Below are 15,916 nucleotides of genomic sequence, written 5' to 3'. Positions count from 1 at the left end.
CAAGACATTGAGAATGTTAGAAATAATGATTTTTAGTTGAAATAATAATTTTGTCCTTCAAACTTTGCTTTCATCAAAGAATGCTCCCTTTGCAGCAATTACAGCATTGCAGACCTTTGGCATTCTAGCTGTTAATTTGTTGAGGGAATCTGAAGAAATTTCACCCCACGCTTCCTGAAGCACCTCCCACAAGTTGGATTGGCTTGATGGGCACTTCTTACGTACCATACGGTCAAGCTGCTCCCACAACACCTCAATGGGGTTGAGATCTGGTGACTGCGCTGTCCACTCCATTATAGACAGAATACCAGCTGCCTGCTTCTTCCCTAAATAGTTCTTGCATAATTTTGAAGTGTGCTTTGGGTCATTGTCCTGTTGTAGGAGGAAATTGGCTCCAATCAAGCGCTGTCCACAGGGTATGGCATGGCGTTGCAAAATTGAGTGATAGCCTTCATTATTCAAAATACCTTTTATCTTTTACAAATCTCCCACTTTACCAGCACCAAAGCAGCCCCAGCCCATCACATTACCTCCACCATGCTTAACAGATTGCATCAGGCACTCTTCCAGCATCTTTTCACTTGTTCTGCATCTCACTAATCTTCTTCTGTGTGATCCAAACACCTCAAACTTTGATTTGTCTGTCCATAACACTTTTTTCCAATCTTCCTCTGTCTAATGTCTGTGTTCTTTTGCCCATATTAATCTTTTCCTTTTATTGGCCAACTATTGGCCTTTTATTATATATCTCAGATATGGTCTTTTCTTTGCCGCTCTGCCTAGAAGGCCAGCATCCCGGAGTCGCCTCTTCACTGTAGATGTTGACACTGGCATTTTGCAGGTACCATTTAATGAAGCTGCCAGTTCAGGACCTGTGAGGTGTCTATTTCTCAAACTAGAGACTCTACTGTACTTGTCTTCTTGTTCAGTTGTGCACCGGGGCCTCCCACTTCTCTTTCTACTCTGGTTAGAGCCTGTTTCTGCTGTTCTCTGAAGGGAGTAGTACACACTGTTGTAGGAAATGTTCAGTTTCTTGGAAATTTCTCGCATGGAATAGCCTTCATTTCTAAGAACAAGAATAGACTGTGGAGTTTCATATGAAAGTTCTCTTTTTCTGGCCATTCTGAGAGTATAATCGAACCCACAAATGTGATGCTCCAGATGCTCAACTAGCTCAAAGAAAGGCCAGTTTTATAGCTTCTCTAACCAGCAGAACCGTTTTCAGCTGTGCTAACGTAACTGCACAAGGGTTTTCAAGATGTTTCTAATCATCCATTAGTTTTCTAACGCGTTTAGCAAACACAATGTACCATTAGAACACTGGAGAGATGGTTGCTGGAAATGAGCCTCTATACACCTATGTAGATATTCCATTAGAAACAGACGTTTGCAGCTAGAATAGTCATTTACAGCATTAACAATGTAGAGTGTATTTCTGATTAATTTAATTTTATCTTCATTGAAAAAAACAGTGCTTTTCTTTAAAAAATAAGGACATTTCTAAGTGACCCCAAACTTTTGAACGGTAGTGTATATATATATATATATATTATTCCTATTCTTCTTCTTCTTACCTTTTCAGTGTGATGAGCTCTGAACACTTGCTTCAATTCCTCTCTCTCAGACTGTCTCTTATTGTTTCTGTCTAAGCACTGCTGAATCTGCAAAAATAAGTGCAAACATCAAAACAAACAGACTATCAATCAAACACAGGTCGTTGAATGAAAAATAAGAGACACAAAGATGCAGAATAAAAACAGCCCTGCTATGAAAATGCAAATACTCATATTTTTAACAGTGACCTCTCAATGATGGAGAAAGGAGCATCTTGAAGAAAATTGAATATGAGAGATAATAGATGCATTGTTTCTACAGTCTGTTTTAGCTCTTTTCAATATTCTCCACACTACAGTATAATAAATAGTTTTCAAAAGTCACAACTTTCAGCACACTGATGAATTGCTCGGCACTCTGACCTTGTGCAGAGCCTCACTTGTTCTCTCAGGGTTGCTGCGGTAACTCTGTGTGATGTCAGCCAGCGGGAGAGACACCTGCTGCAGAGTGAAGTTCCTGTAAAACACACAACAGTAAGATGCACTCAACACACATCACTTGACATTTCCATCAACCTGAGCTGTATTTGGAGCCTGGAGCCTCTCAGTAATTGCTCTCATTCTAACAGGATAAAGTAATAGGGCAAACAACAGTGAAAATTAAACCAACAGAACATCAGCTAGGTAATCATTTTCAATGTGAGCTGTGTTGGCTGTAAGTGTTGCAGTTCAAAGCACTGCTGCTCCTTATTGCAGCCCTTCAGAGCCACTTGTACAAATACTGTAGACTCCCAGCCTAACAAACTCTTCTTGGTTTCATTTGTTTTCAGATGGTGTTTACTGTGTGGTTCCAGGTGTCCTCAAGATAATTATTTAACTTCTGTGCTGCTTTACAGAAAAGCAAATGAACAGTGTAGTGGCTTGCTTTCGCCAATAAAAACAAAACCTATAAGCCACTGAGGGGCTGCTTTACCGGGACTCAGAGTTGACATGTGTCCTCGTTCAGGATGAATGAATGACGTCCAAACTCCGTGCATTGACACCAGCAGGTTTATTTTGCAACAACACACAATAAAGGCTCAGCGGATCAATCCGCTGAGCCTTTATTGTGGGTTATTGCAAAATAAACCTGCTGGTGTCAACACTTACATCCACTATGAACTTGCAGAATTGACAGGCATAAAGCTATTGTGCACGAAACGATGACAAAGATAATGAAGACAGCGGGCAAAAACTGTTTGCTACCCGGTAGGCAGCTCACCTGCCACTAATTGGGTCTTCTTTGCTATATGCTTTCTACTCCTGGCTTGACACACCCGCCACCTAGTGTGTACACAAGTGCATCAAACAAAGTAAAACAGTCCACACATAATATTGACACACATATGGCTCTAACAAACAGCTTCTAAGTTATCAACTGCAGCTTCCACGCTGCTATCTTTTCAGGATTAATTAAGTTTCACTGTTGTGTGAATTTAAGTCCCTTGGCTTGTGTATATCTGTAATATACACTAGAAGGAATTTATGTGTGTATGTCAGACCTCTCCAAGGAATCAGCCACGTCCTGGAAGCCTCTGGCAGTCACGTTGTTTCTGTCCCATGCAAGACTCCTTGAAAAAGAGAGAGTTGAATTAGAACAGCTCCAACTCAGTCTGGTTCAACATGGGGCACAATGATCGTCATAAGAGCGTACTTGAGAGTGAGAGTGGTGCTTGATTGATAGGTTATCATACCAAAAGAATACAAAAATAATGATGTAGTTGCCCCATGTCAAATAGTACATCAATTTTAAGCAGTATTTTCTTGGAGTAAAAATTCAGGAACTTAATGAGTCAAAAATGTGACAAAAGCAAGCCTGTCCCAGCTGTATTCACCACTTCTCTCCTTTGAGCAGATTGAATGTGTATTTTCAGACTAAGTCTAGCCTTATAAGGATCTATGCTAAAAAGCTGACAGGTGCCTCCCCCAAGTGCTTGTAATGCTAAATTACACTAGTAGGTGGTTATTCTGCATATTATTCCATTAGGTAATCAAGTGATTGGAGAAGAAATACTTCTGCTTTATTGACTAGCACTAGTAATTGTAGAAAAAATAAGAGAGGTGCGTTAAAGTGAATTCATATTCATGACTTTTAAAAAAATATCAACATTTCTATTGCTGCAATTGCAAACAATATCAGCTACCTAAGCTTAATACACGTTTTTAATTTCAATACAATAAAAATACCCCTCCAAAAACTGCACTTATTTTCTATCCACCACTGTGTGCGCTTTAACCTTTAATCTTTTCTTAGAAGTGGATTGAAACCAAATTTTGTGATCCCATCCAAAGTGATGCTTAACAATTCAACAACTCAAACCTTTAAATTGAATATGGAGCTCTTTAAAGCCAATCATTCAACAAATTTAATTTTCAAATAAGGAAATTACGGGATACAACGGCGAACATCAAACCCACTGTTAAAAGTAGAAGAGATACGAAAGGCAGTAATCAGTGACATCACTCATCTGTTTCTGAAGCGTTGTTTAGAGGCCAATCGGCGGCGGCAGCCATATTGCTGCTGTCGAGCGAGTGTGACGTAAATAGGCGGGCTTTGAGCCTCCTAGCAAACAGCTACAGTGTTCCCGCCTGTCAATCAAGTCAGCTGTGCCTCTCATTGGAAGACTCGTAATCTCAATATCTTTGAAATTGCCGCGTTAGAAAAAAATTCACCCCCGTACAGTGAGTGCAGATCGAGAAATGAGCTATCCAGACTACACTTGTCTTTTGTACCAGGCTGTAAACATGTTTATTTCTGCTGTAAAGATCAGCTTTTTTGAATTAGTGTGTATGTGGTTTCCGGTACTTCCGGAGCCAGCCTCAAGCAGATCCTCAATGAAATGCAATAAATGAATGTATAGACGCTTCATGTGTTCAGCTGTGTTGACATAAAGTTGGGCAGCCTCCATGAAAATGTGTCACAGAAACAGCTGCAGCCATGACGTGGCGTCTGCACCTCAGTCTGGTGTTATTCATCAGAGCTTTGGCCAACATTTTGGCTCCGGTGTCGCCGATGCCATTCCCACTGATGTCGACCTCAGCAAGAGCAGCATGGCCGCCCAGGGCGCTCAGCAGGATGTTTATCCCTGTCTTTAGCTTAGAGTCACACACCGAGAGAGACTGTAGAGGCTACCCACACACCCACAAACACACACACACAAACAAATATAAAAAATGTTGGCACTTAATGAAGTTCATCATTTAGAAAAATTCAATTCAATTGAAAATACTATTGAAATATGGGATTTGATTGTTTTGAGCAATCCTCAAATGGAGAGCCAATATTAATAATCAAGAGTGAGTAAAATGAAATGGATTGCCACTCACACACTCTTCATCCTGGATGAGCTGAGCTATACGATGAAGAACATCAGTGAGAGCTCTAGAGGACAGACAGAGAAATTAATATAAGATGGTATGAAGGAAAGGAGAGTGAAAGAAAAGAGAAGACATGAAACATAAAGGCAGTTCATGTAAACATGTCAGCTACATCTAAGATATCCTGGACTCAGTTAAAGTGTAAAGTGTATTAGAGAGCAGAGGTCTGTTTAAAACACGTATGTACACCACAATAGAAAAAGACATACATAATAACAGCTCATGTGTGCTTATCGTGCATTTTCAGAGATTTGCACACTTCAAGCTTGTTAGCTTGGGTAAACAGCTCATATACAGTTGAGCTTGTATTATGTTCCCCTGACCTGGATTTCATGGCAAAGTTTCCCCCCAAGGCAAGGTGTTGAAGAGAGCGACATCGGCCAACAGAAAGAACCAGAGTCACCATGTCGTTCTCAAAACCTGCAGCCAGACAGAAGGAGAAGAGAGAGCTCAATCAACATTCAACATTCACTCCAGTAACATGAAAAACTTCCATCGTTGTAAGGATTAAAATGATGAAGGTCGTCAAGTAGCAGAGCTTGGTCATGGTGGCTCATTCAGACACACAAGGTTCTGTCTGTTTAAAGCTTTTTCTTTTCTCATCCTTCAACGCATGGTGAGGTCTGCTTTAAGATTCCCTTAAGGGTACACTCACACTAAGCAATCTGTACCATGCCCAAGCATATTTCACTCCCCAATTCCATTTTCTTTTACTAGTGTGAGTGCTGTGTACAGTGCTCAGGCACAGTACACCTCCTTTGCCCTGGTATGGTTTAAAGGTAGTGAAATTCAACAAATACCACAAGACAAGGCTGGGGCGATCTGCAGCACACTTGATAGGAACCGTCAGAGGAAGTGATATTTTCCCCCTGAAATACATCTGTAAAAGTGTGATCGACTTTTCTAGGTCTACACTACCTTTAATTACTATGTGTTTGTATTTGTGTGTCTATGTGTGTGGTTTAGCATACCGTTGTCAGAGATGTCCAGACTTCTGATCACTGTAGCTTCAGAGATATGTTCTTGTATCACCTGGGCCCCTGCTGAACGAAGCTACACACACCCAAACACACACCAAAACATGCACACACACACACACACACACACACACACACACACACACACACACACACACACACACACAATAGTATATCAACTGCAGCTTGTTGTGTTTTGTTCTCACAAATGTTTGTTTGTGTGTGAGTGTGTATTTTACCTCACAGCTACTGACATCCAGCTTCAGCCCAATGAGACGAGTGTTGGTAGCCAGACCCTGCAGTAATAACCTAATCTCAAAACAAAACATATTCAATCACACTTGTAGTGATTATAGTCTGCAAACTATATAGCAGCATGTTCATATGGCCTGACAATAGGGCTGGGTGATAATTCGATAACGATAATTATCCCGATATGATTTTTCTCGATATAAATATTAAACATTTTAGATAAAAATTTGATACAAATAAACATGTAATTACACCCCCCCCGGTCATTTAAAATGGAGGGGGCGCTAATGAGCCTTAGACGCTAGTTGCCGCCCAACATTTGACAGAAGAAGAAGACATTGAACAGCCAATCATGTCGTGGGGTGAGAGGGGTGCGGGACGGAATGTAAACACAGCTGAGACGAGGGAAAAAAATGACAGAATATTTGCAAAAAACAATAAAGTTAATCAGTTTGAACATTAAGTATTTTGTCTTTGTTGTGTAGTCAAGTGAATGTAGGTTGAAAAGGATTTGGATTTAAATTATAACACATCCCAAAATCACTACACTGACAATGAAAATGTGCTCTATTCAAAACTCTAAACTCTATAGTACAAATTCAGATCTGTAAATAAGGACAGGTTAGTACAGTATAGGGTTTGTACACTTTTTTCATGGTCAGATTCAAATACTTTTCAAGGACTTTTAAGGTCAATTTTCAAACTTTTCAAGTACTGTAAGCAGTTGTAGATTGCATAATGTGATAGAATTGTATGCACACACAAAATGGCAATTTTACCTTTTTATTAAAGCTGCGATGAGGAACTTTTGATTTATATCATTTTTGGCGCCCAATTGTGGACAAAGTGATACCTCTTATCTCTTGTTCTTTACATGCAAAAGTTGTTTTTTCAACAAAAACCTCACCCTGCTGTCTTTTAACAGCAAGATGTATCACTCAATGTGATTATTTGCCATGAAAACAGCCGAAAAAGGATGTTTCTAAAGTCAAATGTCAATCATGTGGTCTAACACCTACCCCCACTGAGTGGTATAAGGCATTAAAAATGACAACAGAGAAGGTATCAGTTTTGTTGTTTATGGTTTTGTTTGCTTTTTGAAGGTCATAAAGAGGCATCAGTGTTGGTTTCAGTCTGTTTCTCAGCTGGTGGAAAAACTTCTCACAGTGCCTTTAACCAAACTAGGGATGAACATTTCATATCTATTTTACAATTAGGAGCAATCTGACTCAACAGATTGATTAAATGAAGAGAAATAAAATAGTCAAATCAGGGAGAGCTCTTTTTTTGTGGTTTTTTTTGTTTTTTTTTACATTTGACTGTTTTATTTCTCTCCATTTAATCAATCTGTTGAGTCAGATTGCTGTTAATTGTGAAATATATATGATTACAATTTCAAGCATTTTTCAAACCTTGAAAACACAATATTAAAATGCAAGCGTTTTCAAGGATTTCAAGAACCCGTACGAACTCTGACAGTAAATCAAAACTCTAACTCTGTTAATTGTTCACCCCGTAACAAGGATGTTAACTGCTGCAAGAGTAATCTATTAATTCTGTTCAAAATTAAAAGAAGTTAGCATTCATGCTAACATAAAAACCTGAGAGTCAGGCCCCTAATCTACAAAGGGTGTACCAAATATTCAGTGGCAATTCGTGATCGCCCTTGATCTATTGCTCAGTTTTATGCTGAAACTGGCAGTGTGCACTCATATGGGACATGTGAAAAAAGAGCTGTGTGGGAAAATTGACTTTGATTTGAATAGGAAATAATCCAACTTATTGAAATGTAAAGCATCATACCGTTACAACAAAATGACAAAGACCAAAAAGAGCGTCCACTTCCCACCAATTTTAAAGTCTCTGAATTGGCCTCCAGTATCTTTTAGATTTTAAGATTATTTTATTGGTTTTTAAATCTCTTAATGGTCTTGCTCCTTCTTATTTATCAGATTTGCTTTTATCACATGAGCCTGTGAGAGCCCTCAGGTTTTCAGGTAGTGGACTTTTAATTGTACCAAAAGTTAGAACAGAGACCAACGGTGAGGCATCTTTTTATTATCACGGCCCACGCCTGTGGAACACCCTACCTGAAGATCTGAGGGCTGCACAGAGCATCAACATTTTTAAAGGCAACTCAAGACCGACCTTTTTAGTCTCGCTTTTAACTCAGTTTTATTTATTTATTTATTTATTATATTTCAAATTTTAGTCACTTTTATTATATTTTATTTATTTATTATATTTCAAATGTAATTCACCTTTTTTCTATTGTATTTATTTATGTACTTATTTATTTATTTTAAGTATAGCATCTTATTTTTCTTTTAATAGTTTAATATTTGAGTGTTTTATTATTTTAGAAATGTATTTTATTTTGGTGAGTTTCATTTCCTGTGTTGAGTTTTAACATCTTATTTTACCTCCAGTGTTTCCTCATTAAGATATCATAAGAGCGTTTCCTCAGTTCGTTCAGCAACTTATTTTTTATTTATTTATTTATGTATTTTATTTGGATTGTTTTATTTCTATTGTTGCATATATTGTGTTCTTAACCTTAGGATAGTGGGGTGGGTTTGGAGTCGGGGCTGGGGGTGGGATCTTTTTCTTAATTTATTCTATTTTAAGTTGTTTATATATACAGCACTTTGTGTTACAATGTCATTGCAGGAAAAGCGCTTTATAAATAAAGTCTGATTGATATTGTTTCTAATCATTAAATTGCGCTGCATTGTAATTGGGGTTCTAATTGTATCATTTCACAGCAATAGTTGCTGCATAATGTATCTGTAACGTTGTGGATTGTTTACAGTGTATCGGGATGTATTGTCTGCTTCACACCAACATTAGGATCTGTTCTGCTGTGGACTGGACCAGCTGTGACCTCATGGAATGCCCCATGAGGTCACAATAGGATACAAAGAAAGGATGGAACGTAACCGTGGAAACTAGCCATTTAGAATGTAGAGATTTTACTATAAACCACGGACCGAGCTGACAAACCGTCATCGCTTAACAGATTCATCTCGAGAGCACCATCAGAGAGACCATTGAGACGTCAAACAATCCTCAGACAAGAGAGATGGAGAACACACAATCAAAGAGCTGGTATGATATAATGGTGATGGAGGAGTCAAATAATGAGACTCTTGAGAAGGTCAACAGCAGGCATTGCCGCTGGCCTGACCAGGACGAACCTCATCGACCATCCTACCAAAGACGCCCACCCCGACGGCAGGAGAGAGACCATGTCACCAAGAGCCACGTCCAAGAATTACAGGAGAAGCTGAGGGTGGAAAAACACCAAAGAATGGAGTGTGAAAAACAAAACGGGATCTTGAAAGAACAACTGCAAGACCTGGAGATCAAGTTGCATTATGCAAAGAAACCGAAAAAGGACCGCACACTGACTGTGAAAGTTGTGGTGTTGGAAAAACAGCTGGAGGAGAGTGAGAGCTGTAACCTCCAGCTGTCCTCAAAGATTACAGCTCAGGAGGAGGACAATGAAACCCTCCAGAAAGAGGTAGAGGACCTCAAGAAGCAGATCAAGACACAAATACTGAGGGATGACGGTCTGGTCCATAAAATCAAGAGCCTGCACGAAAAAAACATCAAAAATGACTTCCAAGTGGCGAAGGATTTCATAGGGCTCAAAAAACAGCTGGCAGAAATAACATCAAGTCACACTGAGCTGTCCTCAAAGGTTACAGCTCAGGAGGAGGACAATGTCAGACTGCAGAAGGAGATAGAGGACCTCAAGAAGCAAATGAAGATCCAAATGCTGAGGGATGACGGCCTGGTCCGAAAAATCAGGAGCCTGAATGAAAAAAACATCAAAAATGATTTCAAAGTGGCGAGGGACTTCATGGACCTGAAAAAACAGCTGAAGGAAGTTACAACAAGTCACACAGCACAAGAGGAGGCCAACAACCAACTGCAGAAGGAGGTAGAGGAACTCAGGAAGGAGAAGGTGGACCAAATGATGAGGGCTGATGGCCTCAGTAAAGAACTGGAGGAGGTCAGGCAGCAGCTTTCCAAGGCTACCAACATCGAGCATGTGCTGACTGAAGAGCCCATCCTTCCCGCCGATGAGCCTGACGCTGAAGACATCATTCAGACCTCTCGGAAGAAAAAGAGAAGGTTCCTACCTCCCTGCCTCCGACGATTCCTGCAGCGCAGGAAGCAGATGCTTGACAAGACGTGACAACCTCGCCACACGTGGCGTTTTCCCCCGGGTCTTTCCGGTTTTATCCCACACAAAGAAATGCAATAAAAATAAATTCTTGCAAATATATTATTTTCCTTATGGTTGGATTTCTGTATTTATCATATTGTTGTTTGTATGGAGGGTGTATGTGTAATAGAATCAAATACAGTGCTTTCAGAGTGTGTTTCAACCGGTCTAAATCAAAGTCTCTGAATGTGTCAACATTTTGAACATAGCAAAATACACCATGCACCAGAGTGATTGAAGTGTTCCTTTATCTGAGCAGGTTTTCTTCACATTCTAGAGATTTGGTTAACACAGACATCTTATATAAACCTATTTTATATGTGCAAATATGAGCAGCAAGAGGAATAACTGAGGTGTATTACAAAGAACACACAATTCTTATACATATATACACGTGTTGGACTTTAGAAAACAGAATTTTAACACACTTTGAAGCAGGTAGAGCCGTGGTAAAAGCTGTGTAAAATGATGATAATTCTGATTTTGATGCTTTGCAAATCATTTCAATCCTACATTAATCAAACACTGGAGGAACTGAAGTTTCCAGCACATCCACATTGGCTTCATAACAACATCAGAGGTTATCACTTGGTTTGTACAATCCAATAAACAAAGCCTGACTCAAAGCCTAATAATTTCCCTCAGGTACCACTGAAATAATAAAGTAATCAAGAACAAAGTAAGGTTTAAAAGGTGCCCTAATAATATTTTCAAAGCTACTGTAGCTTCCCCTTTATAAGTGTGACCAATGTGACTGCAGTTTCCAGGGCTGACAACAGGATCCAGTCAAGTACAGGAGAATTTTTTTTGCTGAATACCACTCATAAGCACATTAAATATAAGACCATAATATCTTTGTAACCTAGGCACAGCATTTGTTGAGGCCTGAATCAACTGCTGCTCAAACTCTCAATGTTTTCAGATTATGAGGCGAAAGAGTTTCAAGAAAGTTGACAAAATTTCTTGAAGTTTTCTTTGAGGTCTAAAAAGCACATTTAACTGGTGTTTTAAAATGTGCTCCCAGTTCCTAAAGGGACTAACAGGGACTCACATTAAGAACCTTTTGGTTGAAATGTTAGCATAGTAGTGTTAGCAACGTGTTACTAAAACTCAGAGACTTTGTGTGGTGGGAAACAAACCAGATAAATCAAACACTGGGGTTGTTTGATTTTTGACATTTCAAAATGTATTAAAATGGGTCATTCAATGGAAGTGAACACACCTGAGAGCTTTTGGAGGTAGTTTGGTTGCAGACAGGTTCACATATTTGAGCTCACAGCTTTGACTGAAGAACTCTCGAATACTCCTTGTCACCTCTCGCACCTTTCTGCACACACACACACACACACACACACACACACACACACACACACACACACACACACACACACACACACACACACACACACACACACACACACACATACAAATACAGAACAGACATACACACAAGCATCAGCTGTTTCTACGTTCATGCTGCTACAAACTTGGTTTGTGCACTCTCGGTGCTTCAGGAGGATTACAGTGTGCACAGGATAAGTGTGAAAAATTACATGGACTAATGACAAATCAGCCTCCAATGACCAGAGATAAAACAGACTTCACATGTTCATCATGTTAATAAGATGTTTCTGCACAAAAATGAATTAAACTAGCTTAATTAAATTAGCAGAAAACAGATAAATACTAAAAATAATAATGCAGGATGTTAATAAAAACAATATTATACAGGATACAGATTTATGCAGTCTACACCACTACATGTTTCTATTCTGTATCTGTTATGGTAACTCAATGAGGTCTTACACTGGATGTGCAGATGAAATGTGTCTATGGGTACAACATGAGGACTATAAATATATAGAGAGCTTACCTGTGGCTGAAAGGATTCCTGGACAGATTCAGGTGCATCAGTTTGTAACAACATCCGGCCGACAGAGACACAAATAACTGAGAGAGGAAGCTTGAATCAGCAAGTGTAACGTACAGAAACACCGACCATGGTATCTGAATGACCATGACCATGACTAGAACAATATTTTCTTTTAGACACATTAACCAGTTTGTTCACAAATCCTTTGAGCAAACAGTAAACATTCATTATAAAAAGTATTAAGTGTTGTAGATAAAAACAAAATTCAGGCAGCATACTACAGCCCCAAAGCAAAACTTTGGTGGTAAATATTCAACAATTAACTATAATTGTCTCAGCCCAGAACACACTGCACTTGATAGCTACAGCTAAATACTGACGTGTGTCTTTATTTGGCGCAATACAAATAATTGATTGATTTATTGATTGATTAATTGATTGATTGATTGATTGATTGATTGATTAAATGACGGAATAACTTTTGGAGTTGGCAAAGAAGGCTGAACTTGCTTCAAAGCACAGCTCACTACAACCTGAATCAGACTAAATTTTGATTGTACTACTGACCGTATCCAGAGGACAGGATGTATCGCTGAGGTCCAGATGAGACAGAGAGTTAGTGCTAGACAGGAACTTGAAGAGAAACTGCAAACACACACGTACACACACAAACACATAATGTAAACATTTTCAGCACAGTATGGCGTGATAAGTTAAGTCTTGCTGCACATCAACTTGTACAGCACAAACACACACACACAAACACACTCTATGAACATAGTATACCGTGGCCTCTTCAGTAACCAGGCTGCTGAGGTTACCAGATAGATCCAGGTGAGTCAGAGTCACTGAGAACAGCTGAGTAGAAGATAACAACTGACTCAGATAGCCGACACCTGGAGACAGATCAGAATGGGTTTAAAGGCTGTTTTGTAAAGGAATTGAATTGAATGAATGGAGAAGTGTAACGTTAGAAGTCAAAGGAAGAGGAGGTGAGTGCTTAAAATAGGCATATGATGTCATGTCTTACCTCTAGCAGTCATTGATACCCGTGACAGAGAAAGCTGCTTCAGCCCTTCAGGAAGATTCCCCAACTCCTGACTCAGAGCTATAACACCTGAAACACACACACATTCACAAAGTAAATACAACCCACTGAGAGTATTTAAACATGTGTGATGTGGTATTTAAAAAGGCCACCTTTGTCTTCAATTGGATTTCCTGAAAGGTTGATGGATTGCAGGGTAGAGGAGGTGTTTTCTCGTAGGGCAGAGGCCATTTTGATTGCAAAGTCACTGCAGCAGAATAAAAAGGTTACTTTTCAATCTCAGTCAGTCCCAGAGCCCAGTCTTTAAAACACATTTCTACAACCACCTCAGTAGATGAACAGATTCGTCATGTGAACAGTGTCCTCCAACTTTTTTTAGGTATATTTACCTCAGTAAAAGCTAACCCTGTTAATCAGCGTTGCTTGTTCTATCCAGCAATGTGAACATCCAAATCCGCAGGAAACAAAAAAAAAAAACGACTGCTGACCTTCCCCCCAAAAAACACACAACATATTACTGATTTCTGGCATTTAATTCTAAAGTGATATTCGTTTTGAGAGAGAAGAAAAATTTCTGGGAGAGGGAATCATGCAACACATGATGAAGATCAGCACCATGGACAGTTACAGTGGCTCACTCTGGACTCTGATTTCAAAGTGGTCAGTTAAGTCTAAGAATAACCCAGTTCCTAGTTTATCACAAAGACAGATTAAAATTAACATCATGGGGGGCGAGGGGTGTACTGGTTTCTATACTGTCACCGGTGTCATATTCTGCTACAATGTGGATCTTTGGAACATGACAGTGATTTGAGATCGACAACAATGTAGACTGAATCTCCTTCTCCTGACTGTTCCGCTCTAACACCTCAGACTCTTCAGAACAGAGCCATACTCGCTAACCAAGGGGCACCATCTCCTCCTCGTGTCAAAGTGAGTGTTATTGTTTGCAGTGAAAGTGAACTGTGACACAGCCAACAGGTAAAGTTGTGTTCTTGTCTCGCCAAGTTTGACATCGGCAAGGAACAGTGCTGCTGGGATTTGTGTCTGTTGAAATGTGTGTACGTGCTTGAAAGAGGGTTTCCACAGATGACTCAGTTGTCTTAAGTCAAAGATGATTAAAAGAAGCAGACTGTGGTCAAAGGAGTAGCAGTAAATACTGTTCCCCCAAGTTGGGGAAAAAAAAGTTTCTTTCAATAGCTTGAAGAATCATTGCTCACCTCTATTATAGTCTACAAATTTAAAGGCAGCTGGTGGAAAGTTTAACCTGTGTTGAAATGCACCTTTAAAAACCCTTATTTAGTTAAGTATTTGTTAACCATGCCTGCCTGCTTTGTGTGTAAATTATCCACCTATCTGAGTAGAGTAGCTCCACACACACACTCACAATTTGAGTCCACAGGTCTCCAGTGACAGCTCTTCCAGACCAGGAGACCTGGACAGCAGGAAGGTCAGCTGTTGTTGGACATCGACTGTCTGAAAAGACAGAAAAACAGACAGACACTCTGAAACTAATGTTAATGCCTCACAGTGCCAATATTTATTTTCATGCTTCCATGCAATGAGTGAAAACTGTTGAGTGAAGAGAACTGTAAAGATACATCTGTCCTACATTCACAATATGCATGAATCAAGGAAGCAGGCAGGGATAACGCTTTAAACCTGTGACCTCTTCTTTTTCCTGTGAATGTGCCCTGTCTTATTCAATTTCAAACACTTCACAGTCCAGCAGGGCAAGACTAAGTGGGTCCAACTTGCCCTGACGCTGCAGTCCTCAGCTCTGCACAAACTAACAGAGATACTGGGTGTTTCTAGTTTAGAGGACAAAATCAGATATTTTCAAGTACTGTATATCACTCTTTCTCTGTGCTACTATACACAGAGGACAAGTGTTGAAAATGGATCTTCACGAGGAACATCTAAATGTGGTGTTACAGAATTTACTATCTAATACGATCATAAGAGTTTAATTATTTATGTGTCTGCCAACACCTGCTCCCCTTTAATCAAGGACATGTAAACCCTCCCTTCAGACGTCCTCCAGTAACTACATTCATGGACGAGCCCTGTCAAGGTAATGACCCTCACAACTCACCAATAATAATAACAATATGGTAAATCTGAGCATCTGCTGTTGGAGGGTAAGCAATAAGTTGATTTTCTTTGACATCAAGTTCCTTTTCTAACTCCCTTTTGATGTGATAAGATTGTTGAAAGAAGTTACCAATTTGAGTTCTTTGCAGTAGATCTTTGTAAACCAATGGTTGAAAGACAGAGCTGCAACTGCTAATGCCAAGTCCCTGAGAGGAGAGGAGAGGAGAAATGTCATAAACAAGGAGACAGATTGGATTAAGTAAACCTGAATAAAACAGTAGTGTTCTGCATTTCACCTGCTGTCTAAGTGGCTGAAATCCTGCAGGTTGAAGTGTCTCAAGTTATTGGTGTGGTAGATATTGTCAACATCCTGCCAAAACAGGACAACATGTTTCAATGTTTGCATGTCGGGATATTAAAATAAACTGTCAAGTTTAGTACACATGGCATAATAACATGTTTATTGTA

General features: G+C 39.5%; 1 protein-coding gene across 1 annotated transcript in view; it reads right to left on the bottom strand.

Moving 5' to 3' along the window:
- Nucleotides 1-15,916, bottom strand: part of carmil2 (capping protein regulator and myosin 1 linker 2) — a 56,432-nt gene that overhangs the window by 36,026 nt on the left and 4,490 nt on the right. Inside the window, exons 8-24 of the mRNA XM_034686627.1 lie at nt 15,745-15,818; nt 15,579-15,654; nt 14,742-14,830; nt 13,507-13,601; nt 13,337-13,423; nt 13,093-13,202; nt 12,874-12,951; nt 12,307-12,383; nt 11,656-11,760; nt 6,187-6,256; nt 5,942-6,023; nt 5,294-5,390; nt 4,920-4,974; nt 4,549-4,721; nt 3,095-3,163; nt 1,977-2,070; nt 1,575-1,661 (exon numbers count right to left, since the gene is read on the bottom strand). Coding sequence (XP_034542518.1) covers nt 1,575-1,661; nt 1,977-2,070; nt 3,095-3,163; nt 4,549-4,721; nt 4,920-4,974; nt 5,294-5,390; nt 5,942-6,023; nt 6,187-6,256; nt 11,656-11,760; nt 12,307-12,383; nt 12,874-12,951; nt 13,093-13,202; nt 13,337-13,423; nt 13,507-13,601; nt 14,742-14,830; nt 15,579-15,654; nt 15,745-15,818 — 1,518 coding nt within the window. The remainder of the gene's footprint in view (nt 1-1,574; nt 1,662-1,976; nt 2,071-3,094; nt 3,164-4,548; nt 4,722-4,919; nt 4,975-5,293; nt 5,391-5,941; nt 6,024-6,186; nt 6,257-11,655; nt 11,761-12,306; nt 12,384-12,873; nt 12,952-13,092; nt 13,203-13,336; nt 13,424-13,506; nt 13,602-14,741; nt 14,831-15,578; nt 15,655-15,744; nt 15,819-15,916) is intronic.

The sequence above is a fragment of the Notolabrus celidotus genome, chromosome 6 (assembly GCF_009762535.1).
Source record: "Notolabrus celidotus isolate fNotCel1 chromosome 6, fNotCel1.pri, whole genome shotgun sequence".
NCBI lineage: Eukaryota > Metazoa > Chordata > Actinopteri > Labriformes > Labridae > Notolabrus > Notolabrus celidotus.
This window is presented reverse-complemented; position numbering and strand designations above follow the sequence as displayed.